Source organism: Triturus cristatus, chromosome 2_2 (genome assembly GCF_964204655.1).
Source record: "Triturus cristatus chromosome 2_2, aTriCri1.1, whole genome shotgun sequence".
Classification (NCBI taxonomy): domain Eukaryota; kingdom Metazoa; phylum Chordata; class Amphibia; order Caudata; family Salamandridae; genus Triturus; species Triturus cristatus.
The window spans coordinates 334,038,154-334,064,020 of NC_140582.1; the positions used below are offsets into that span (position 1 = coordinate 334,038,154).

Genomic DNA, 25,867 nt, shown 5'->3' on the forward strand with positions numbered 1-25,867 from the left:
AGAAGGAGGTGAGATAGGAAAGGGTGGTGGCCATGGCCGTAGGATGATCGCTGCGGGAAGGTAGTGAAAGGGAGAAAGTGGCAGTAACTAGGCCGAGAACATAGGCGATCAGGGAAGGTGGCGGTAGCAGGGTTGAGAAGAGCACAACAAAAGGAACATTTAGAGTAGAAGGTGGCAGTGGCTCGGAGGAAGGTGGCAGCTAAGGTAGAAGAAAGCAGTAGGGAAATAATGATGCCACGTGTAGGATGTAGAGGCGTTTTCAGAAGAAAAACTGCAATATTAATAGCAGTGAAGACTGAACAGAGTGGATGAAATGAAGAATGGAATAACATTAAAAGAGAGAAAGATAAAAAGCGATGTACCTTATGAAAGAAGAAAACAAGAAAGGAAGAGGAGGAAGAAGTTTGAGCGGAGGAAGGAATGGTAGAAAGTAAGAACAAGCGGCCGCGAAAGTGAAAGTGATCGCGATCAAACCTCAAAGCGGCCGTGCGGCCGCGAAAGTGAAAGTAATTGCGGTAAAGTGCGGCCCGCGCACATGCACTGTAGCTCTAGGCTGGCCAGGTAGCACTTTTTGGAGCCCTCTCAATAAGTCTCGCCAGACCAGCGCATGCGCTGGGTCAGGCGAGACGTAAAAAGAAAGGACTTTGATGCATCATAAAACGTGGCAATACATTACAATGCCTCTGCATTGAATGTTATCTAGAAAGGAAGCCAGGTCTCTGTGATTGTAGAACAGTTGTGATGAACCTTTGTAGGTGATGCAGAACCTCAAAGGCCCAGAAAAGGATAAGGGGATGTTCATGTTCCGTAGCTTAGATCTGAGAGAGAGGAAGCCTTTCCTCATTTGGACAGTGGTTTCGGAAAAGTCCTGCAAGATGATGATCTTCCCAGTTAATACATCTGTTCTTACATATGAAGTCTAGGATTTAGTTCCACATGTTGGTAATGCAGGGGTTTGCAGATTATTGGTCTAGGCAGGACCATTGAGGAAGCACAATTGTTTTGTTGTGTAGGGATACAATGCACTCTCTCAAGTTCAAAGCGTTTGTCAAAGAACCTATTAGTGTTGTGAGGAAGCCAGTCCTCAAGAATGGCAATGCATGAGCCATATTTCCCTTCGCTGTTTTCAGGAAAGCCAAAAAATCTTATGTTGCCACTCCTATTTCTATTCTCAAGTTCAGCGATAGTGTTGCATCGATGTTGACGTTTTATGTAATGAGCTGCGGTCCTTTTGTTGCGGAGAGAGCTATGTCTTTGAGGTTGCTGAACCACTACTGTGCTGCAGATAGCTTGTCAGTTATTTGTTTGCTATCCAATCTCATACCCGCCACATCTTGCTGCCTGATGTCCTTTCTGACTTTTGTTGTTTGGACAGGTTGTAAGACACAGGAAAGCTTTTTAAGAATGCTGTCCATTGTTTCCTTAAATTCAGTTTTGTTTTTGATAGGAGATTCCGCAACCGGAAGCTCTGGCTTTGTCCTTTTGGTACCTGTTTTTGATTCTTTCTTGCCCAACTTGACGCTTAAGCTGCTTGGAACAAGCTGATTTGAAGTAGGATGAAGTGGGAGGTGACCAAAGCTCAATTGGTGGTTAGTGAAATGAGCCTTTAAATTCGTAGATGGTGTGTGTACAGCCCCTCTGTCCCCGACTTGAGACGGGAGGTGGGGGTTACTTCTCACAGATGTTTAAATGAACGCCTGCACAGAGGCATGGTGTCTTGTAATGTGAAAAGAATCCTTGTCAAAGACGGTGGTGGGGAACCCTCAAGTCACTTCACTCTGCTGTAGTGGTGACATTCATAACATTAACAGAATAGAATATTAATTCATGAGTATTTCCTATTGGTTTTTAATGTTTTTTAATAAAATATAGGTGACGTTCCACTTAGTAACGGTCTTGTAGCATTGCAAATATAGACTTTTTACTGGTTCTGCATATGATTGAAATCAATGGGTTGCGGCATAATTGAGATGAATGACTGAATAATTACCTCTATTCTAGTTGCCAAAGGGAATTTAATTCTTTGTTTGACAATATTACGCCCTGTCCCTTTGGCACGTACGGCATCTCTCTTGTTATTTGGTGGTGACATTGTTCCCCACATTTCAGTTATAGAGAGTCCCCAATGGTTAGGGTAACTGACGTGGGCACCCATGTAGCGTATCAGTGCTAATTCTAATTGTGGAGATGAAGCCTCCAGGACTGGTGGAGTGGGGTCCAGTGTATCGCTGCAACACAGCTACTTAAGGATCCAACATGAGAAGACCCAGAGGAGGAGCAATCATGCAGTTAGGCCGCAGCTTAAACGGTAGAGCACTTCGCTGGCCAGGGAACCCCCATAGACAAAAAAAGCAGAGAAACTTATGGCATTTTGTTCGCAGGGAAGCAGGCGATCAGAAGTTTGGTGTGGAATGAGTCTCCTGTTGGTACTCTACCCCCAAGACTCTCGTTGCTGCCTCACCGTGCTCCTGGAAGGTGGGCGGCCATGCTTTAAATCGCAAACAGCCCGTTTCCCAGGTCGCACATTTGCAGTAGAAATCCCGTTTGTACACAGATCTAATTGTGCCCACCTTAATGGGTTATTGAGTACTTCTGAGGAGGCTAGTGATTGGAGGCACTATGTGGTCCTTGTCCCAGTCAGTGCGGTTTTGCCGGCTCTTTAGTTGCGGCCTCACTGAGTTGTGGGAAGGGGAGTTGCCATGCTGTAGATAGCAATCAACCTGTTTTCAGGTCGCGCTACTGCAGTGGAGGCGAGAGCAGTAGCGGGTGATTTGAAATTGTGCTGCTTCTGAGGTCGTGCAACCCCTGCCTGAGCACAGGTGTAGTTTTGCAGTCGCAAGTACCGTTACGGGTTTGAGGTCACCTTAATTGATTGCTGCCTGCTTGTGTGTATCGCTGCTGAAATAGCTGTAATGGTAGAATCACCCACTTCATATCGCTTGTAGAGAGGCTAGCGAATGGAGAATTGATATGGTAATCATCCCGGCTGGGGGGCTCTCACCAGATCTTTACTTGTGGCCTCACTGCCTTATGGGTACGGAGGCGGTCATGCTGTAGGGAGCAATGTCTGAACCCATACTGCCTTCCCCACCTGCTTCAGAGCACTTTCCTGTGTAGTCCGTGTGTTCAGTGCATTTGGCTAATTTTGGAGACCATGATACTCAAAGAATTAAGGTTAACCAATCCTGTCACTTTAGGGTTCCCTCAGGGGTCCACCTTATCACCTACTCTCTTTAACCTGTTCATGGAGCCTCTAACCGAAATTCTGAAATTCTCCAATGTACAATACCACCAAAAAGATCCCTTGACATTGAACCTTGGATGAAACACTTAACAGTCTTCAACTGCCTTCCACATGTTATAGATTCCACAAGATGGCTAGGAATTACACTTGACAAGAATCTCAACATGCAAGAACACATCAGCTCAGCCACCAGAGGAGCGAACTTTCAAATGAAAATTCTAAGAAAAATAAAACCCTTCCTCCCCTTCGGCGACCTTAAATCATCGGTGAAAGCGCTAGTTATCCCCTGATTAGACTATGGGAGTGCTACCCTATATGGTCTGCCGAGATCCCAGTTGGCTCCACTAAGGGCATCCCTCAACTCTGATGCAATGCTCATCACTTTATCGAAAAGGTACAGGCACATCACTCCAGATCAGAAGGCACTAAACTGGCTCCCTTATGTGGCAAGGATTCAGATGAAAATTGCTTGCATGACCCACAAAGTCCTACTTTTCAATACACAGAAGTACCTAGCTGACAAACTGGAACTGTCCCGCGGTGGCAGATCATCTAGAAGCACCAGCGCCTTACTGTTGAAACCTCAACAATTTCGAAAAAAGAAAACCTACAACCGAGCCTGCTTCGAATTGGCCCCTAGAATCTGGAGCTCCCTGCCCCCTGAAATCAGACTGCTCCTTTCAATCAATTCATTTAAAAAAAGAAGTCAAACTGCTTTTAATGAACAAATCTCTGCCCTGAATCCACAAACTCATTCTCTGGATACTGATCTGATGCTGTTCTCCAACCAGGACGTGCAAGCTGTCCGAGTACTGGTATATAAATCACTGACCCACTCCTGATTTGCAATGGACAGCGTTTGTTTCTTGGTTATCTATTTTCTACTAAATGAACTATCTGTAAAGCGCTCTGATACCCTTCTAGTGTCAAGTTCGCGCTTGATAAAACTTTATAAATATAAAATGATGTGGCGCCGAGGAGATGAAGGTCACACTCAGGCAGCCATTTCCCTCTGCGTCAGGCTCCCCTGCGGCGTTGCTTTTTTAATTGACTTGTTTTTAGATGCATTTGAGATTCTCACCTAGGGACCATTGCAGCTGCTTTGTGGAGGTGGAAAGCATTCCTTTTTTACGTGCTCCTCTTGCTTAGCAGTACCAGCATTAATCGGCATTATGCATTGGAGAACCAAGCTCTGGATTATGATTGCCACGGCAGGTGATCTCTAGCAGTTCCCCTTTGCGGTAGAACACACACACACATGCTTCAAAGCTGTCACGTATGCTTCGATTGACATGTCTCAGTTTAAGAATGGTAAAGGGGATAATCTCGTCTCCGGGATTAGCATGTTGCTGTAGGATGATAACGAAGTTCTTCATGGTGCAGCAAAGTATGGTCTGACAAACTCCCTTACTCAAGCCTCTTGAGGCACTTGTAATTCAATATTCATTACCAAAACTGTCTGCTTTTCATATGTCGTGTAAAGAAAGCAATTAAATGAGGGGATGAAAGTACCACGTGAGAGTGTATTTTGTTTTTAATGTTTGCTGTTCAACAGTTCTTCTTGCATTTAGAATAATTATCAATGTTATGTCAGTAGTTGATTAAAGTGCATTTGCATGGTTATTATTGTCCTATCTGATTAGGTACTTATATCTTTATTTTCTTTGTAGAACGGGAGGATGGAAAATATATTTCACCATTTCATGACATCCCTCTCTGTGTAGAAATGAACGAGGTATGTATTCTGTAGTTTTCTATTCTAAAAGGCTAACCAAAGGATTGGTTTAAAGTACTTGGAGGGCATACCTTACAATGAATTCCCTGTATTTGTGCAACAAGCGTGAGTTGCATTTTTTTAAACAAACTTTATTGCCTTATGGTAGTTTTATTTGCATTTTCACTGGTTAGAAATTTGTGATCATTCCCCTTTACTTGATTTTAAAGTTATTCCTTAATGCAATACTTTCTTTCTTGGTAATTACATTCCTGTTTGTTCTTCTCTTGTTCAATCTTAGCTGTAACGTATGCCTTAAATCAACATGTGGGTCTATCTGGTGGATGTCTAGGCATAGTATTCAAAACCCAGCTCATGAGGAGCCTCGCCCCACTGCTCTTTGAGCAGGAAAAATAGAATGATAATAATGTAGTTATTATCATTTTATTTTTTGCAAGTCGCAGGCTGGGTTAAGGTAGGGCGGAGCTGGAGGCTCAGGGGAAGGAGTGGTTTGCACACTCCAAGTGCGCAGGACTACTTGGCTGGCTGTCTCAGGCCGACTAAACAGCCATGCACACTTTGCATGCTCCCCAGCACTCTGCATTTCACAGCCTGGCGGACAACTTACCCAGGACCCCAGTCCACATCTGAGCGCCGATCCGCGGCCTCAGACCAATCACAACGCTGCGTTGCAGCATTGTGATTGGCTATGGGGAGCCTGGGTATTTCCTGGTTCTGGGACTCGCCGGAGAAGTGGAGAGGAGACACGCGAGAGGTAAGTGGTATTATTGTTTTTGTCCGCCCCGCCCCACCCTCATTCCTGCCCCTCCACCCTCGTTCCCTGTCAGCTGCTACTGGTTTAGAGAGGTCATTGCTTTAGGTTAAAGATGTAAAAAAAAGTGTTGTCATCTACTTGCCTGGGGGGGGCGGGGGGAGGGGTGTGTGTGTGTGTGTATGTATGTATGTATGCGTGTGTATATATATAATATATATATATATATAATCTACTGGCGGTCGCCAGTAGATAGTTATAGTTAGGACCGAGTTCCCATAGGAAATCTGAAAATTCGATTTTGAATAACTTTGGCGCCGGTTGACTTATCTTCGTGAAATTTTCTAAACTAATGGGGCACTCCGCTCAGCTCCTACCCTGAAAGTCTCGGGGTGATTCGTCAAGCGGGGGCCGAGAAAAAAGGGGGGTCCCAAAACACGTTGTCCCCATGCATTTTCCCATAGGACCTTTAGTCGAAGGTACAGCCCGAAAGGCTGAACAGAATTACTTGAAATTTGGCAAAGAGGTAGTCCTCAGGTCAGGCATGTGCCTTTTGCATATATGGTGTAAATCCGTTCAGTAGTTCCTGAGAAAATCAAAAGTAAAATCACATATATATCTGGGCGGAGCCTAACCACACATCTCATCGTGAGATCTGATTGGCTGTCAGCACTTCATCCAAGAAGTGTTGGCAGCCATCTTGGGACCAATATACATGATAGCACCTCATTAAAAAGCATTGCAGTTAATAGAAGGTTTTAAGACTTTAGTTACATTATAAATCATTTGTTGATGGTACCATTCTCATTTTAGGAATTGTGGATTGTTCTAAGGTGATTTTACCATGTGAAAAAGCCTTCTGCTGTGATATCATGAATCCTGTTTGAGAGAAAACTATTTTCTCATGCTTTTCCTACAGAGGTTTGGAAGGTGATCTATAAGCTAAACTGAGAGCATATTTTCTGTAAATTCACATTATCTTTCTCAGTCATGTGAGAATGAAGTCTGACATTCTCAGTAAAACATGTACATCCAACAAGGGCAGAGACTGTCAGTTGATTCCTTTGTGTTCTACTGCAGCTTCCCAGAGTGTTCTAAAGAACAACTAGAGCGCTAACAGTCCTACTTATGACAAACGTATAGCACACCTGAAGCTATCTTGGTTGGCATAAAGTGGTAACTCTTAAAACATTTAATTTAAAAAGGAACAAAATGAGGGGGTTCATTTTGCCATAGAAAGTATGATTAGTGCTGCAGAAAGAAAAATTAGGGCACATTTTGAGTGACTTCTCAAATCCTCTTCTATTTCATTAAAAAATTCTGACATGCAGACTGAAACATGCACTTTCAATACCAGCAGCAGACTTCCCTGGTGAGCAGTAGCTTTACTACAGTGATCTAATGAGCAACTAGAGTGCTAAAATTCAGAATTTATAGCAAATGTGTGACACATCTGAATGCCTTCTTGATGGAACCAAAGTAAAAAACTGAAAGTATTTCCTACCGAGGAGACTGCAGGAAATTAGGAAACTTCATAACAAATAAATCTCCCAAGATGGCCACCAGAGACAAAAGAGCCCAAATGTAGCCCAAATATCACCCAGATGTAGCCCAAGTATAGCCCAATGACAGAATGTCCCAGAGTGTTCTAACGAACAACTAGAGCGCTAACAGTCTTACTTATGACAAAAGTATGGCACACCTGAAGCCATCTTGATTGGAATAAAGTGGTAACACTTAAAACATTTAATTTAAAAAGGAACACGAGGGGGTTCATTTTGCCATAGAAATTATGATTAGTGCTGAAGAAAGAAGAATTAGGGCACATTTTGAGTGACCTCTCAAATCCTCTTCTATTTCATTAAAAAATTCTGATATGCAGACTGAAACATGCACTTTGAACACAAGCATCAGACTTCCGTGGTGAGCAGTAGCTTTACTACAGTGATCTAATGAGCACCTAGAGTGCTAACATTCAGAATTTATGGCAAATGTGTGACATATCTGAATACCTTCTTGATGGAATCAAAGTAAAAAACTGAAAGCATTTCCTACTGAGGAGACTGCAGTAAATGAGAAAATTAGGAAACTTCATAATAAATAAATCTCCCAAGATGGCCACCAGAGACAAAAGAGCCCAAATGCAGCACAAATATCACCCAGATGTAGCCCCCATGTAGCCCAATGACAGACGTGTGCTAAACACTTATTTTTGTGTATTTGCAGTTTTATATAGTGCAGACTTGTCAGGTATTGGAGTGCTTTACATGAGCATTGGTTACATCACACAATAGCAAATTCATTTTGGTTGTAGACATGGGGAGATTAAGTGATTTGACCAGAATCACAGAATGTTTAGCTGAAGCAGAAACTCCAACCTGGTTCCCCATTTGCAAAGTCTGCATCTCTGGAAGGAACACCACATCCTCTCCCCTAGGTGCAACATTTAATCAAGTGGTCAACTGGATAAAAAAACAAAGATTACAAATAATTTAAAAGTTCTTTGTCGCTATTTGAAAACTCAGAAAATATGTCCTCATTTTTGCTTTTTTAGAGCACTAACCATAATTTTGATGCAAATAAGACCCTCTCATATGTGTAATTTCTAAAGGAAATGCTCTAGGTATTACAGTTTTGATTACATCAAGATGACGTCAAGCGTTCCACACTTTTGTAATAAATATAGAATGTTAGCAATCTAGTTGTTCATTGGGATACTGTTGAGAGGCAGAGGCCAGGGGCATGGACTCTGAAAATTGAAGGCAGGTAGGAGAGTGCAGAGGCAACAATTTGACCACACTGGGCAGGCAGGAAGGTCAGTGGCAGCACAACAGACTATGGAGGGCATTGGAAAGGGGGGCAGGGGCAACAAACCAACAATACAGGACTGGCAAGAGAGGCTGTGGCAATATAATAGACCATTGTGGGCAGAAGGAAGAGGCAGTGGTAGTACAACAATACATGCCAACAGACCCGTTTCAGCCAGGAAACGTCCAATGTTTTTAAGCTCAAATGGGCTTTATTTGATCTGTCTCCTGTCTACAATCTCCTCTTTTTCAATGTAACTCAAAGGGGAAAATCAATACCCCAGTTTGTTTTCAAAATCTCCCTCTTACCAAGTTCAAAATGTAAGCAAGTATGATATATTGGATCATGGAAGGCAGGAGGAATTGGGGTAGGGACATGGACTCGGATAACAGAGGACAGGAGGGACTTGGAGAGGTGCACCAAACTTACCCTACAGGGCAGGCATCAGGGTTTGCAGCAGCACAATACACCACACAGGGCATGCGGGACGGGAGTGCAGCACAACAATCCATAGAAAGCAATAGGGAGGGGACAGGACCATGCACATGGACAACAGAGAACAGAGGGGAAAGAGGCAATGGTAGCTAACTGACCATAATGGACAGACAGGAGAGAAAGCTGCAGCATAACAGACCATAAAGGGCAGGAGGGACGGATCAGGGGTATTATAATGGAACAGACAAGCCAGGAGGGAGGGAATAGGGGTCTGCACATGGAAACAGAGGGCTAGGGGCAAGGGGGCAGGGCAGGAGCAGCAAGATGACCATGGAGGTCAGGCAGGATGGGCACTAGAAACAAGACACACCATGGAGAGCAACAGTGAGACTATGATGGCATACACACAGACCATGGAGGGAAGGTGGGAGGGGGTCAGGGGCAGCTAGCTGACCACTCAGGGAAGGTAGGAGGGGCCATGGCAGCACAGAAGACCATGCATGGCAAGCGGGAGGGTTAATGGCAGCACAATGGCTATGATGGGCAAGAAGGAGGGTGCAGTGGAATGCACAAAGGACCATGGAGGATAGAAGGGAGGGTCAGGATCTGGGCACAGACAAGAGAGTTCAGGGGAAGGGGCCTCACAACAGACCGCGCTGGGCAGGCAGGAGGAGCAGTTGCAGCACAACAGACCAGGGAGGGCAGAAGGGTGTGGCAGTAAAATGGACCATGGAGGACAGGAGGAAGGGGATAGGGGCATGGCATGTGGACAGGCAGGGTGGAGGTAGCAGGGACAGGTTACAGTCATCTGACAATGCTAGGCAGGTGGGAGGGGAGTGGCAGCTCAACACAACACTCAGAGTAGAGAGGAGTGGCAGGTCCATGGAGCATGGTGGGAAAAAAGGATGGAGCAGGGGCATGCACAAAGACATGGGAGGGCAGGGGGAAGGAGAATAGGGGCAGCAAGCTAAGCACAGAGGCTAAGCAGGAGGTCATTGATGGGCCATAGAATTGGGCAATGGAGGGCAGGAGGAGTGGACTGGTACATCATGCTAAATGGAGGGCAGTGGCAGCACATCAGACCATGCATGACATGAGGGAGGAGGCTAGTCCATGGATTCAGACAACAGAGAATAGGGAGGAGGTGGATGGGGCAGCAAGCTAACTGTTCAGAGAAGGTGGGTATTAGGAACTTTATTGTTTTTAAAATGTGTGTCTGTGCGAACTACTTAAAATATGAACAAGTATGCAGCATAATCTCACTTTTATTCAGGAAGAAGAGGACGTTTGTGACTGTGACTCCGGGCTCACTTGGCAGAAACACCCCCTGACCCTCCACCCCCCATCGCAAAATGTAATGCCCGTGAAAAGGGTAGGTGGACGCAGTGTTATATAGAAAATAGTCCTGAGAGCACGATTGAAAATGAAAACTAGATATAGTATATGGTATAAACTATGCACCAAAAAGTGTGATATAAGATGAACTGGGGCGTGAAATATAATATGCAATACATTGTGCGCAATGACAGATTCATTGGAGAGCGCGAGATAGCACAGGCACTAGCGCGTGCTATGCGATATGCGCCTTGGAGTGTAATATGCACAGGGCAGTGTTGTGTAACCTAGCTAGTCTCTAAAGTTGTAATATAAAATATGTGCTGGGGAGTGTAACGTTGCATATGCACTGTGACAAAGATATGGATCCCAGATTGTAATATGTATGGCATAGCGCTGTGCGTTATAACATAGGCATCGAGGAAGGCACTTTAGATGGGGCAATATAACCCGTGCGAAGGCAAGTGTGGCATGACATATTCACGGGGTGGTGTTACAGTGCACATGGACTAGAGAGTGTCATAGCATACGCACCAGCTGGTGGAATACAACACAGTGGTGTGTGGCACTCGGCGGGCACTGGTGGGTGTAACACAGCATTGGGCTCAGCCAGGAGCACGCTGTGACTCTCAAGTGAGGTTTGTCTCCTTTCCTGAGAGTAAAATAAAAAGTATTACACATCCGGTGGTGGATGTGTGTTTTATTAACCGTGAGGGGGGTTTCTTGCATAGCTTGGTCGAATTTTTGTCGAATCCGCTTTGAATGGCTTGGTGTGCGTGTGTATTAAATGTGCCCGTCAATAGCTACCCATGTTTGTATAAATAAACGACAAGGGTGTCTACTTGGAGAGTACCCACCAGCCGGGGCGTCGGGATTAGGCACGGTAGGGCGTCAGACATGTCAGAGCTTCACTAGTGGTGTAAATACATTCCACGTGGATTCATTGTATGCATAGTCGCCTTTTAATGAATATCACGCAAACCGTCATGGTGATAGGTACATACGGTTTGTCCAGCATGTCCTAGGTGTTTCTATAAATATATATTTTTAAAAAATAATAAAAAACAAAGGCCGGCCCCGGGGGATGGGGTCCCCGGGGAGGGCCAAATTATTTTTTTTCAACAAAAAAAATTAGGGTGCAGGCCCTGGGGTTATGGGGTCCCCAGGGCCAATAAATTAGAAAAAGAAGGGGGGCCACACAACCCTCCTTCTTAAAAATATAAAATAAATAAAAGACCGGCATCGCGCCGGAGGCCACACCGCCTCCTTGCAGCACTCTGCAAACGCGCCCCCTGGCCAGTTGTAAGTTGGGGAATTAATTCCCCTTCAATACTGAGGGACCCTGGGGGCCAACTAGCCCACCAGGTGCTTCCAGTAAGCGCCACTGCGCTGCGTTGCAGAGAGATTGTCTAGGCCGTGCCCCTTTTTACATCTCTCTGCAACGCAGCTCTGTGGCGCTTACTGGAGGTGCCTAGTGGTCTAGTTGGACCCTAGGGACCCTCAGGATTCAACGGGACTTAATCTCCCAACTTAAAACGGCCACAGGGCGTGTTTGCACAGTGAGGAAGGGAGGGGACGGGGCCTGAGGTGACGTGTGCAAACACGCCCTGTGGCGCGATTTAAGAGGTAGTTTTAATCCCCTGCCCTATTATATACTAGGGGCTTACAGAGGAGGCCATGCTAATCACAGGGGGACCCCAACGCATAGTGTTCCCTAGTGTATGTAGGTGTTTTCACTGTATTCTGAGTGTCTTTTAACAAAGCACTGACTCTAGGACTGGTTAGTCAGACTCAGTTACCACCAGTATCCGTCTGAAAAAGTTGAGGGTACAGGATGATTTTGCAACAAGGCTTATTTCTGCTCTTCTGTTTGTTCTTTCTGCACGTTATCCTTCTTCCTGCACTTTTCTTTGTCTTTGAGGACTTCTGTTGCTTCTTTCTGCATTTCTTTTTTTTCTTTCTGTGCATTATTTCTTCTTTCTTCACATGTCCTATCTCTGTAGGCATTGTTAGAAATTAGTATTTAAAAAACCTTTGAAATTCAATGAAAAAACCATAGGTTTCAGGCACGTTCTAGTTAGGAATTAGCATTTAAAAAACCTTAAAAATTCACTGAAAAAACCAAAGGTTTCAGGGGCGGTATAGTTAGCTGGATTTTTCACTCGTACAAAACCATTGAAATTCCCCTGTTATAGTTAGTTCAGCTAACTATAACTTGCGCGCCCGCAATGCACTGCTGATGACGTCAAATATTACATCACTCATGACATGGTCAGTGACATCACTCATGACATCACTGATGACATCTCAAATGACATCACTGATGACATCATCCTTGTGATAGAGTGGTAGACCTCCTCTCCCCCTAATATAACCTTTGATACACACATTCAAAAATAGAAACTAAAATGTTCATAATAATGGACATACCAATACCAGTTACAACAACCTATTCAGTAATTCTAAGATCCACATACACATCTACTCATTCACCAACAGTCCTATATAGTCACTCATACATGTACTCACTCATCATATGTACTCATACACCTATACATCCTGTTACACAACGCCACTCATCCATTGAGTTACTCACACACATAGTCACTCATGCTAATAAAGAATCAAACATCCATTAACTTGCATATACAGTTATACACACACCACCACACTTACTTCTACAGAAACTTACACATACTTAGTCTTTTAAACAATCACTTATAGAAACACATACTTATTCATACATGAACTCTTCTAATCTCTCACTCTCACATATACTCACTTATACACACCAATAGTCACATATACTAGTTTAAAACATATGTAGTTACTCATAAAGACACTATTGAGACAGTCATTCACTCACTAACACACCCATGCACACACTCATCCACCCATACAGTCCTGCACACATGCTGTCTTCAACACATACAAACAGTGAGTCACTCATTCATGTACCTATGCACTACGTAATACCCACCACCGAACCATACAGACACTCAGACACTCATACTGATACTCAAAAATCCAACTAATAACCTATATAGACACTTATGTAGCTACTCACCAACCCATGCAGCCACTTATACACAAAGTGAGAGACTGATACAGATATTTACATATTTAAACATTACTCACTAAGCCATGTATTCACTAAGATACACTTAATTAGTCAGTTATACAATCAATTTTTCAAAAACAAATCATCCATTTAAACACTTATATACCCATTTATTCTTCCATCGCCCCCTTAAGATATACATATATTAACCATATGTAATTTTCAGAAAAACACACATTCACTGAATGATGTCATCAGTGATGTCATTTGAGACGTCATGAGTGATGTCATGAGTGATGTCACTGACCATGTCATGAGTGATGTAATATGTGACGTCATCAGCAGTGCATTGCGGGCGCGCGAGTTATAGTTAGCTGAACTAACTATAACGGGGGAATTTCAATGGTTTTGTACGAGTGAAAAGTCCAGCTTACTATAACGCCCCTGAAACCTATGGTTTTTTCAGTGAATTTCTAAGGTTTTTTAAATGCTAATTCCTAACTATAACGTGCCTGAAACCTATGGTTTTTTCAGTGAATATATATATATATATATTCACTGAAAAAACCATAGGTTTCACACACGTTATAGTTAGGAATTAGCATTTAAAAAACCTTGCAAATTCACTGAAAAAACCATAGGTTTCACACATGTTATAGTTAGCGGAAATTTTACTGATAAAAAACCAATGAAATTCCCCCGTTATAGTTAGTGCAGGCAACTATAACTCACGCGACCGCAATCCTCTGCTGATGCTAATACTGTATTTAGACACTTATTTGCCCATGTCTTCTTCCATACATTTTTAGCTATACATATATTACAAATATTTTTTTTTCATAAAGACACATATGTCATCAGCAGAAGATTGCGGTCGCGTGAGTTATAGTTGCCTGCACTAACTATAACGGGGGAATTTCATTGGTTTTTTATCAGTAAAATTTCCGCTAACTATAACATGTGTGAAACCTATGGTTTTTTCAGTGAATTTGCAAGGTTTTTTAAATGCTAATTCCTAACTATAACGTGTGTGAAACCTATGGTTTTTTCAGTGAATTTGTACGGTTTTTTAAATGCTAAGTTACTTTACGCCATTCGTGGCGTGCGCGCCCACTTAACGCAGTTCGTTCCGTGCGCGCACGGTGAGCTTCGCGCACCGTGCGCGCACAGTGAGCACGCGGTGCGCTTCGCGCACCGCGCGCCCACTTTACGCAGTTAGTGCCGTGCACGCACGGTGGGCACGCGGTGCGATGACAAAGCAAGAAAGCACGTCAACAAATCTGTTTCTGCTTTCCTCCGTGACTATGGTATGGGTGCCATTTACCACAACAATGGTGTGCACTTCAATGATGAAGGGAACAGAGTCTTCCTCTTGAACCTTAGACTCTGCATCGGTACTTACTTGTAGGTACCACTAAAAAATCATTTCATAAACACAACGGCTCTTTTTAGAGCCCCCTAATATCTAAACACTTAAATCTGATTTTCATTTTTTTTTTTTTTTTTTTTTTTTTTTTCTACCGTACGCTTACCGTAAGCTTACCGTACGCGTACCCCGTGATTTTTTTTAAAATCAATAAATGTTTTTTTTGTACTTTTCTGTCCTTCTTTGACCCCCTTACAAATGTTAGGGGGTCTGTAACTCTCCTCATTGCCCCCTTTCCTTGTTTTCACTCTTTTTTTTCAGAGTGAAATACACAAAATGGCGGCCGCCGCTTCCTGGTTTCGGCCGATTCGAATGTTTACTAAGATCTAAGAGCCAATCAGAATCGCGCTCGCGCACGCCACCGTACGCTTACCGTAAGCGTACGGTAAGCGTACCGTAAGCGGGCTCAGATATATATATTGATTTAAAGGCTATTTTCTCAGAATCTACTGAACAGATTTACACCAAACCTACAAAAGGCACTTCCTTGACCTAGGGACTACCTCTCTGCCAAATTTTGAGTAATTCTGTTCAGCCGTTCGGGCTGTAGCTCGTTCTAAAGGTCCTATGGAAAAATGCATGGGAAAAACGCGTTTTGGGACCCCCCTTTTATCTCAGCCCCCGCTTGACGGATCCCCCCCGAGACTTTCAGGGTAGGAGCGGAGCGTAGCGCCCCACCTATTTTGAGAAATTCGCGAGGATTCGTCGACCGGCGCCAAAGTTATTCAAAATAGAATGTTGAGGTTTTCCTATGGAAACGTGGTCCTAACTATAACTACCTACTGGCGACCGCCAATAGGTAATATATATATATATATATATATATATATATATATATATATATATATATATATATATATATATTTTGGACTATTGTGCATTTCACGTTCGTGTTAGTTTTAACTCTGTGTTCTGTTCCTGCTGATCATCTCCCTCTTTTGGTCTGTTAATATTTGGCGCCATGCTCTGGGCAACTCTGTGTTTCTTAGTCTCCTTCCCATTTCAGTCTTGTTCAGCTCATTTTTTAGTTTCTATTTTCAATTAGTTTAATGTTGCTGCCTTAGTAGCTTTCCGTCTCATCGCTATTTGGCGTCTTGCTAAAACGAGAACCAGATCTGCGTATCTTTTAGTTGTTTTCTTATTCTTTGGGCGCAGTAATAATCTTTATCTGCAAGCTTCTGCTGTTGGTTCTAGTTGTCTCTCCGCAGAGGCAAATATTCAAGAGATATTAGACGCTTAGGGGCCCCTTATTACATTTTGCAGGGCGGGGGGAGCTTATTATTTTGTGGTACGCCCCTGTCTCTCCGTCGCCTTATTCAGACTTACTTTTTTCCAGTAGGCCTCTGGTGCAGGTCACTCCCATACCTTATTTAAAAAAGCTTGCACTTATTTGGTTGTGGTATCTGTTTTGTACCTATTTATTTTGCTTGGCATTATGTATGTTACATGAACAAAGTTGCACTGTAGAAACTTAAAATGAGCATTCCTAACTTTAGAGGGTGCTCTCAGTATCTTGTTCCAATTTTCCTCTTCAGTAGGTTTACCAATATTGATCGTCCATTTGCCTCTCAAATTTTCTAGCTATCATTTAGGTCCATGATGCTCGATATAAAATTGAAACCGCTCTTGTTCCTTTCCTTATTTGACATAAGAGGTTCTCATTTTATGTGTGATAGTTTGCTTTCTTGTATTGCCCACATCTTCTTTGCTGTAATAATTCGGCATCTACGTAATGGGAATTGCTCCTTGGGATTTTGTAATCTTATATTAAGTCTTGTTAGTTTCTGAATGTGCCTTTCTCAAATAGGTCTCCTATTGCAGCATTTCCTTTTTGTGTGGTATGTATATATTTATGTATATGCTATTTCTATTGTGTAAACCTAGCCATAAGGCAGGGGAACGCTGTACATGTTCAAAGACCAGCCTAAAGTCAAAGAGTAATAGAAGAAAAATCTGGATTGTGGGTGGTTAATGCATTGTGATGTAGTGTTCCGTAAAGAGGTGAGTCTTCAACTCTTTCCTAAATTGTAGCAGTGTTGGGGCCATCCTGATGGGTATAGTGATGTTGTTCTAGATCCTGGTTGCTTAGCTGAAAAAGTCCTGCTGTTTTATTTTGTTCTTTTAAGGTCTCAGCCTACCAGATGGTTTGCTAAATACGTCTTGGGACTTTAAGAAAGTTGACCTATGAATGCATTCCGCCCATTGATTACCATTGGCTTTGTGGTTTGTAACTCATATTCTGTGACTTTCTATTTGCTGGCTTTATTTGCTTTAGGCTCTCCAGGTTCAGTTTGTCCCTACCATTGCCTAAACCGTGTTTACTGTATTCTTCCACAAACTCGCTTTCTGTAAACAGCCTTTAAATCTTGGTCTTTACCGTGTCACATTTACTGTGCATTCAAAAACAGAAGTAAAATGTCAATCTATGTCTTCCATGGAGCTTGGTGTTTATTTTTCTTTCTTCGAATTCAAAGTGAGAGGATGTATGTGACAATCATGCTGACTCTGGAGAAGCGCCTGATGAAGGCTTTACAATGTTTTTTTCTAGCATACATCAAAATTTAAATGTCTGTAAAGTAACTTTGCTGACGATCAGGTCAATACACTAGGTGATTAAATTTCCACTTATTGTTTGTGCGCTGTATACGTTTTATGAGTAAAACTGTATGTAAGTGCAAATGTAATGGTCATTTCAATTGAAGATGTGTTGTCTGTAATAGCAGTGCACTACCATACCATCCATACTCCACGTTAACCCACTCCACTCTGCTCTGCACCACTGTGCTCTACTCTTCACCACTCCACTCCATACTGCGTCACTGCACTTTTCTCTGCACCACTTCACCCTATGCCTCTCTACTCTGCACTACTCCACTCTACTCTATACCAGTACACTCTACCCATCACTACTCTACTGTGCACCACTGCACTCTACACCAATCCATGCCACTGAACTCTATGTCACTGCACTCTACTCTATACCACTCCACTGTACGCCAGTGAACTCTATGCCAATCCCCTCTATGCCACTGTACTCTACCCCATTGCACTCTACTCTGAAATAATCTACTCCACGCCACTGCACTTAGCACCACTCAACTGAGTGCGACACCACTCCGCACCACTCCACTCTGCACCGCTCTACGCTACTGCACCCTATGCCAATGCACTCTACACCACTTTACTCAAAACCAATACACTCTACGCCAATCCACTCTGCACCACTGCACTTTACGCCACTACACTCTACGCCATTGTATTCTGTCACTGCACTCCATGCCACTTCTACTCTGCATCACTGCACTCTATGCCACTCTATTCAACTCTGCACCACTGTACTCTACCCCACTGCTCTCTGTGCCACTCTACTGTGTGCCTCTCAACTCTGCGCCACTGAACTCTATGCCAATGCACTCCACGCCACTCTACACGACTGCAGTCTATGATAATATACTCTGCAACACTGCACTTCCACTCTACTTTAGTGCTACTCTACGCCACTGAACTCTGCATCTTTCTACTCTACGCCACTGCACTCTAACTCTACACCAATCTACTCTAAGCCACGCTAATCTACTTTGCACCACTTCACTCAATTCTGAAACAATCTGCTCTATGCCACTCTATTCCACTCTGTGCCACTGTGCTGTACGCCACTGAACTCTATGCCACTGAACTCTATGCCACTGAACTCTATGCCACTGAACACTACTCCAATGCACTCTACACCACTTTATGCAAACTTGATGCACACTACGCCACTGCATTCTATGCCAGTCTACTCAGCACCACTGCATTGTGCGCCACTTAACTCTACACAATTTTACTCTACGTCACTTTAATTTGCACCAATGTATGCCACTGCACACCAGTGCACTCTGTGCGACTCTACTCTACACCACTGCACTCTACGACACTACTCTGCACTCTGTTACTGACCACTGTGCCACTCTACTCCATGCCACTGCGCTCTACGCCACTGTACTGCACTCTATGCCACTCTAATCTACTGTGCACCACTGCACCCTGACACTGCACCCTACGCCACTTCACTCTACGCCACTTCACTCTATGCCTCTCTAGTCTACTCTGCACCACTCCAGCCTAAACCCCTCTATTATGCAAAACTCCACTCTATGCCACTACTCTATACCACTCCACTCTGTACCACTCCATGTCTCTGCACTCTACTGTGGAAATATGGATTTTTCTGGTCAGTTATGTCCCCTATCTTGGACCCCAACGGTTTCATGTATAAATCACAAGTACATGTATGTTTCCTCCAGTTCCAGTTATGAAGACGCAAACACATGTGTGTCCACCGCCAACATGTCCTCTTTCAGATCCGCCATGAATGGGCCGGATATTCTATTCCTAAGTGTGAAAGGCCACCGCCTTTATATGGTTCATTTATCCCATTTTACAGTTCAGGCGAGTAGGCCCTGATTCTGCCATCAAGCCTTTTTCTGCCTTCTGCCTCTGAAAGCTCCAGTCTGAGCTCGCATCTGTATCCATGAACTTTGTCCTACTCCCTGCGCGGCTAACGGTGCCTGACATCAGCCTGTAGCCTGCCAAAAACTGTATTTCACCTTCAAGATTATCTGCTTTGCTCCGCTCCCTATCCAATGCATTCCTGTCTAGTAGTTTAAAGTAAACATTCTTTCAGCTACCGAGCAAAAGGCCCGGCTTCTCTGTCTTTATGCAAGTAATCCATAGCCCTGTTAATATGAAAGATTTCGGACCTCGCATCTAGTGTAGACACTTAGACGCTCGTACACGCATTAACAGTCAGTATAGTCAGTATAGAATAAGATTCTACTCTAAGAGACCTCTCTTTTGGATAACATAGTTCTTTAAACATAGGATGTTAGATATGATTTGGGATTAGGTTTACTTGACCCTCCAGACTTCTGTCGCCACATGTAGAGCTAAATGTCAAGTCCCCTTCACCCCCTAGTTACACGTCAGTCACACGTCATGCTGCTGCGTGCGCATCTCTGCCAAGTATTTCTGCTGACATTACGAAATTCTTTCATGGAACCACCCATTTATGACGACATATCCAATGACGTTCTTTAAGCTACGCCCAGTTACACCTACTTTAGTGACGCATGTATGTTTTATCTTTGCTATCAATTGTTACGCCTCCTCCATCTGTTTCACTGTAATGCCTATTGTATAAAAATGCTTACCTGTCAATAAAGTAGAGTCTTCACTTCCTGAACCTTCGTGGTGATGGAATCTGGAGCTCATCAATTTAAATTGATTATGGAATAAAGCCCGTTCCGAACCTCTAATACCACGGATTCTGCCTCTTATTTTACTGAGCTATTGTTATAGATTTTCCGCATCAAATTAAGTCCCGGTAATTAAATTATTTACCGCATAAATGGCGCCCGAACAGGGACACTTTCTCATCTCACGCGCCGGCGGTGCGTTGCAGGCCCGGTCTCCTGTCACAGCTGGACGGACAACAACGCGTACCCACAGGATTTCCTGTATCTCCCTCCTGCCGAGCGGGGGTAACTGAGGCTGCGATCAACACCCAGACGAGGCGGTGAGAAGTGCGAAGTATCCCGACCAGAGCCTAGCTGAGAGAGCAAGATCCGAGGTATACAGAGGCCCGCCAGTTTCCGAAGTTTCCGAAGTTCCGAGTCGAGTCCGGTTCGAGTTCAAGTTCAGTTCAGTTCCGAGGCCTTCCGTTCCGAGCTACCCGGTGAGTACCATTATCGGGGAGGCGTTCTGACGTGCACATAGGTTGTGCCGGTCAAGACGGGTTTGGGTACACAAATCCGGTCTGCACTGTTTCAGCAGTGTATCTGTACTGTTTAGCAGTATATCAAGTATGCCTAGTATATGAAGTCAGAATTATCTAGTTAGTATCGAGTATTATATCTTAGTGAACGGCCATCATTGTTGTTCATTAAATGTTAAAATGTTAAATGTTTTAATTACGTTCTGTATATTTTGGTGTGAATGACTGTTTATTATTGTGTTTTATGGTATTAAAACGTGTTCAAAATTAGGTATCAGATCAGTTCTCAATATGCCGCTCTTTTCGAAATTAAGACAGATCACAACCAGAAAAGGGGTACTCGAAGAAGCTGTTCCCATTCCTCCTAGGGACACTCCAGGGTACTTCATGTATCATAAACATGGCCTAGACGCCATATTATTTCTTGATCTATGGGTAGACTACACTAAGGAATTACCAGAAAGTCAGAGGTGGCCCGCAGCTGGGACCTGGGATGCAGAGTGCATCGTGAAAGTAGAGGAAGAATTATGGAAAAAGAAAGCTAGACAATCACAGAAAGACGCCATTGAATTATGGCGAAAAGAATCGTATAGACGTACGGAAAAAGCACGTAGACAGGAAGAGAAGAGTAAGGAAAATACAAATAAAGTTCGAGAAAGTGTATTAATTGAAGAAGGTGCTCGAGTAAAATCAGAACAAGTAGACAGACAAAGAAATGCCCTTGTGAATGGTATGTATCCTCTTCTGGCCGAAGGACTACCTAAGGCTACTCCGGAAATACCAGGAGACTTGCCACCCCCATTGTTTCCGATAAAAGTGCATCCCAAAGGACATCCCAGAACCGCAGAAGATGTTTTTCTTTCCTCTTATTTAGACGACGCAGCTCCCGAGTATACTAGTGCTGCGCCACATAGACCGCCTGCAGAGGGGGTTCAACGCCAAGACCCTCTTCCGTCTGTACCTCCGCAACAGCAAACTCCGACACAAGTTCAGGCAAGCACATCTGCTTCGACACCTGTATCTACACCTATAGTTGCTATGTCACGTTCGACAAATCCTTTCACATCCAGCACCCCTGGTGGTGCTACCGGAGGTACATCAAGCATTTTTTCTACGCCACCCAGAACAAATAAACTTTCCTTTCAAGAATTGGCTCACCAACGTACGCCCAAACTAGTAACTCCCAACACGCTCAAGGAACTTCTAATAGATTGTAGATATGACCCGGTGCCCGGAAAAGGGGACGAAATGGTGCTAGCATCATTACGTATCCGACGAGCTGCAATATATTTAGGGAAGCTACCAGGAATGACTACACACTTAGAAAATATATATCACTTTGTCCAGTCAGGACGAGATTCCGAAAGTATTGACAGAGCCATGGAGTACCAAAAGGTGGAAATACAGGGGGAACTGTTACGTTTCCTCATAAATTGTGTGATCAGAAATCAAGACCGACCAGGGGTAAATCCGAAAGAAATGCAAATTCTTACCACATGGAGTCGGAATATATCAGAGGGGAGACATGATAAGTGATCATGTATAGTAGCTATGAGCCGAAAGATCCGTAAAAAAATAGAACGAATACACGAGGAAAGATTAGCAGTAGACGAACCTGAACAAACCGAGGACGAGGAAGAATTAGAACTGCCCACAGGACAGTCAGAAACTATGGCCTATGTAGGTAGAGGAAGACCTTGCAATAATACTAGATGTTTTACTGATCCGATACGTTCAGATAATAACAGAAAATTTCAAACTCCTATAATAAATATTAGGTCCCCCGAACATTCATTCCAAGCCGCTGACAAATTACTCCGAGAACGAAGGGGTTATCATATACTCGATTCTATGGACGAACAAGAATTAGCCAGGTCAGCCGTTCACTGGGTTGATAGTCCTGGAAAATATGGTGATGATACACTAGCACACACGTTTTTGAACCTCGCCCCAGATGAACAGCGTTTAGCTGGTATCTATATGATTCAACAACTCCTTATATTATATAAAGGCCAACACTCCGATCCTGGTCCATTACCTGATATATTGACTAAATTACTAACGAACAAATGGAGAGGTTCAGGTACTGAGTTAATTAGAGAAATACTAGAATCCAGAAAGCAGTACATTCTTTTTGTATGTCCTGAACATGTCTCACTACCCATCAAGGAAAGAACGACGTATTACATGGATAGACAGAATCCCTTACGCGAAGTGCACCCGATAAAGGGTGATGACAATGAGTTTAAACGTGTGTTTGTATACACCCCCATATCTAAAATAGAACTATTAGAAATGAAGAAAGTGGTACCCAGTCATGACAAAGACCCAGCGGGTTTCCACCGTGAAATTAAAGATATGTTACTTATGGGAGAATATACCTACCCCGACATTATGACAATATTGAAGGTATTAATGCCTGCGGGCATTTACGAAAAACTCAAGGAAAAGGATTGGGAGGTGGGAGACCAGAAGATAGATTGGACAGCATTAGAAAACGAAGAAAAAGCTCGAGGTCCAGGTTCAGGGCTCGGGGACAAAATCAAAGCTCTACCAGGTCTACTAGTACAGGTACTGCCACGTCTATTAACTACGAAAAAGGAAGACTGGGGTGCAATCTCAGCCTGTAAACAAAAATCAGATGAAGACACTAGTGATTTCTATTCCCGATTTTGAGAAATGTTTTGGTATAAATAGTGGAATAAAAGCAAGTAGCGAGTCGTATCCACATCTGTTCGTGACAAAATTGGTCGAAAATGCCTTGCCCCAAGTTAAGAATAGAGTATTGAAGTTCGAGAGTACCTGGCAAGGTAACACTCCGTCATAAATGTTACAAATGCTACAGTATCATCACAATAGAATTAGAGAAGAACAAGAACATGAACATAGACGCATGAAAGACACGAAAATGAAAATGCTAGTTTCCCAGACAGTGCCAGTTGACGGTCATAAGAAGGGTATAACACAGTCCAGTGTTTCAACAGGTCCTGTAAAAGGGACGTGCAACTATTGTAAACAGCCAGGTCATTATGTACATGATTGTCCAGTTTTAAAACATAATATCGCCATAGGTAATACTAAAGAAAGACCGCGGCCACTTAGACAGGATCAGAATGAACAAGGAGCTCTGCAGCATGCACAATCCATGCCAGCTCCGCAACAGTCCATGCCAGCTCCACCACAGCAGCCTATTGCTGCCACACAAACAACGACACGACAGATGTACCAGACCGCACAGTATGACTATCCTGATTACCAACGATACTCATGAAACAGCCTAGAGAGGGAACTTGGCTTACCCCTTATTGAGGTCCCTGTAGATCAAGAAGGACCTTATGTACATAGTGAACTATTAGGCCAAGATAGAAAATTTTTACTTGATACGGGGGCAAGCCGAACAACAATAAAACGTAGTGAAGTTCCAGGGGCACCCCTCTCAGGCTCACAGAATATTTCCCTTGGGTTTTCAGGCAAACCTATCGTTAACGAAGTATCACAGCCTCTTCCCCTTACGATTGGTCCTTTGACACGAACTACAGATTTATTGCTTACTAAATCATGCCCAGAAAACTTGTTAGGTATAAAAACTTTGAAAGCTCTAGGAGCTATAATATGTTGTTCTCCGGAAGGAGTAAGATTGTTTTTACGAGATTTCAAAGGGCACTATGTGTCCCGAGACATGGATTCCCGACTGCAGACTTTACCCACACATTTATGGGCACAAGGCCCTACAGATGTTGGTTGCATGAACATTACACCATATCGAGTCACACTAAAGGCAGGAGTGGTACTACCACGAATGCGACAATACAAGTTACCCCCAGATGCTGTAGTGGCTTTACTGCAAATCATTGACGAGCTTATTGACCAAGGAGTGGTTGTGGAGACCGACTCCAATGTATGTAATTCACCGATAATTCCGATTCTTAAACGAACTGATCCAAAGGCTCCACCAGTATATCGATTGGTTATTGATCTGCGCGAATTAAATAAATGTATTGTACCACAATACCCCGTAGTTCCAGACATCTCTTCATTACTGACAGCTATTGATTCCGAAGCAACATTCTTTACTGTAATTGATCTCAAGAATGCCTTTTTCAGCGTCCCAATAGATCCGGAAAGCCAATACTTGTTCGGATTTAGTTTAAATGGACGAAGCTTTAAATTCACACGCGCACCTCAAGGATTTACGGAAAGCCCCAGCATCTATAGCCAAGCACTGAAACGAGAACTTGACAGTATACACATGCCGGTCAACACTGCCCTGCTTCAATATGTCGATGATCTGCTGATCACCGCTAGAAGCGAACCTGAATGTGAAAAAGCCTCACTAACGGTATTACAATTTTTGGCCGAAAAGGGGCACAAGGTGTCCCCGTCTAAGCTGCAATTCTGTGTCCAGCAAGTTGTTTACCTTGGTCACTCGCTGTCCAAGGAGGGAAGGCAGCTTACACCGGATCGCATCCAGCTAATTGCAAATATGCCGATACCCAAGACACAAAAGGAGGTGCGGGCTTTCATAGGCCTCACTTCATATTGTAGGCAGTGGATCCCTCAGTATGCATTTCTAGCAAAACCACTCATTCAATTGACAACACAGGAGGCAGCCACATCGACTGTCCTCCCTTGGACTCAGGAACATACACACGCTTTTGAAAGTTTAAAGAAAGCTTTATGTCAAGCACCTGTCCTAGCAACACCATGTTACAGCAAACAATTTACGCTCTTTGTTACAGAACGCGAAGGTACTGCTCTGTCAGTACTCACACAGGAACAAGCAGGATCACACAAACCGTGTGCTTATTTTTCTAGTACATTAGATCCCGTAGCTCAGGCTCTGCCTGCGTGCCTAAAATCAGTGGCAGCAACAGCTTTAGCAATTAGACAAAGCGATGCCATAGTGTTAGGACATCCATTGACAGTACAAGTACCACATGCAGTAGAGGTTCTCTTGAACCGCACACAGACACAACACTTGACTATAGCACGGCTCACTGGTTACGAATTAACATTGTTCCAGCCACATATAGAAATCAGACGTTGTAGTACATTGAATCCTGCCACACTGTTACCAGTAAACGGAACAGACCCACTTGCACATGATTGTATTGAAGTTATCACTATCACGACGAAACCTAGACAAGACTTGACAGACGTCCCATTGTCAGATCCAGACCTAACGTTGTATGTAGATGGTTCATGTATGAGAACAAGTACAGGAGAGTTAGTGGCTGCGTATGCAGTCACAACAGATACTGAAGTCATTGAAACAAATCGTATTAATACCTTGTCAGCTCAAGCAGCAGAGCTCATC

The 25,867-nt window shown here is 43.5% G+C and overlaps 1 protein-coding gene across 1 annotated transcript in view; it reads left to right on the top strand.

Annotated features, from left to right (window-relative positions):
• The window catches only part of PPA2 (inorganic pyrophosphatase 2), a 360,440-nt gene that overhangs the window by 54,892 nt on the left and 279,681 nt on the right, over positions 1–25,867 (top strand). Inside the window, exon 2 of the mRNA XM_085641413.1 lies at positions 4,915–4,979. Coding sequence (XP_085497539.1) covers positions 4,915–4,979 — 65 coding nt within the window. The remainder of the gene's footprint in view (positions 1–4,914; positions 4,980–25,867) is intronic.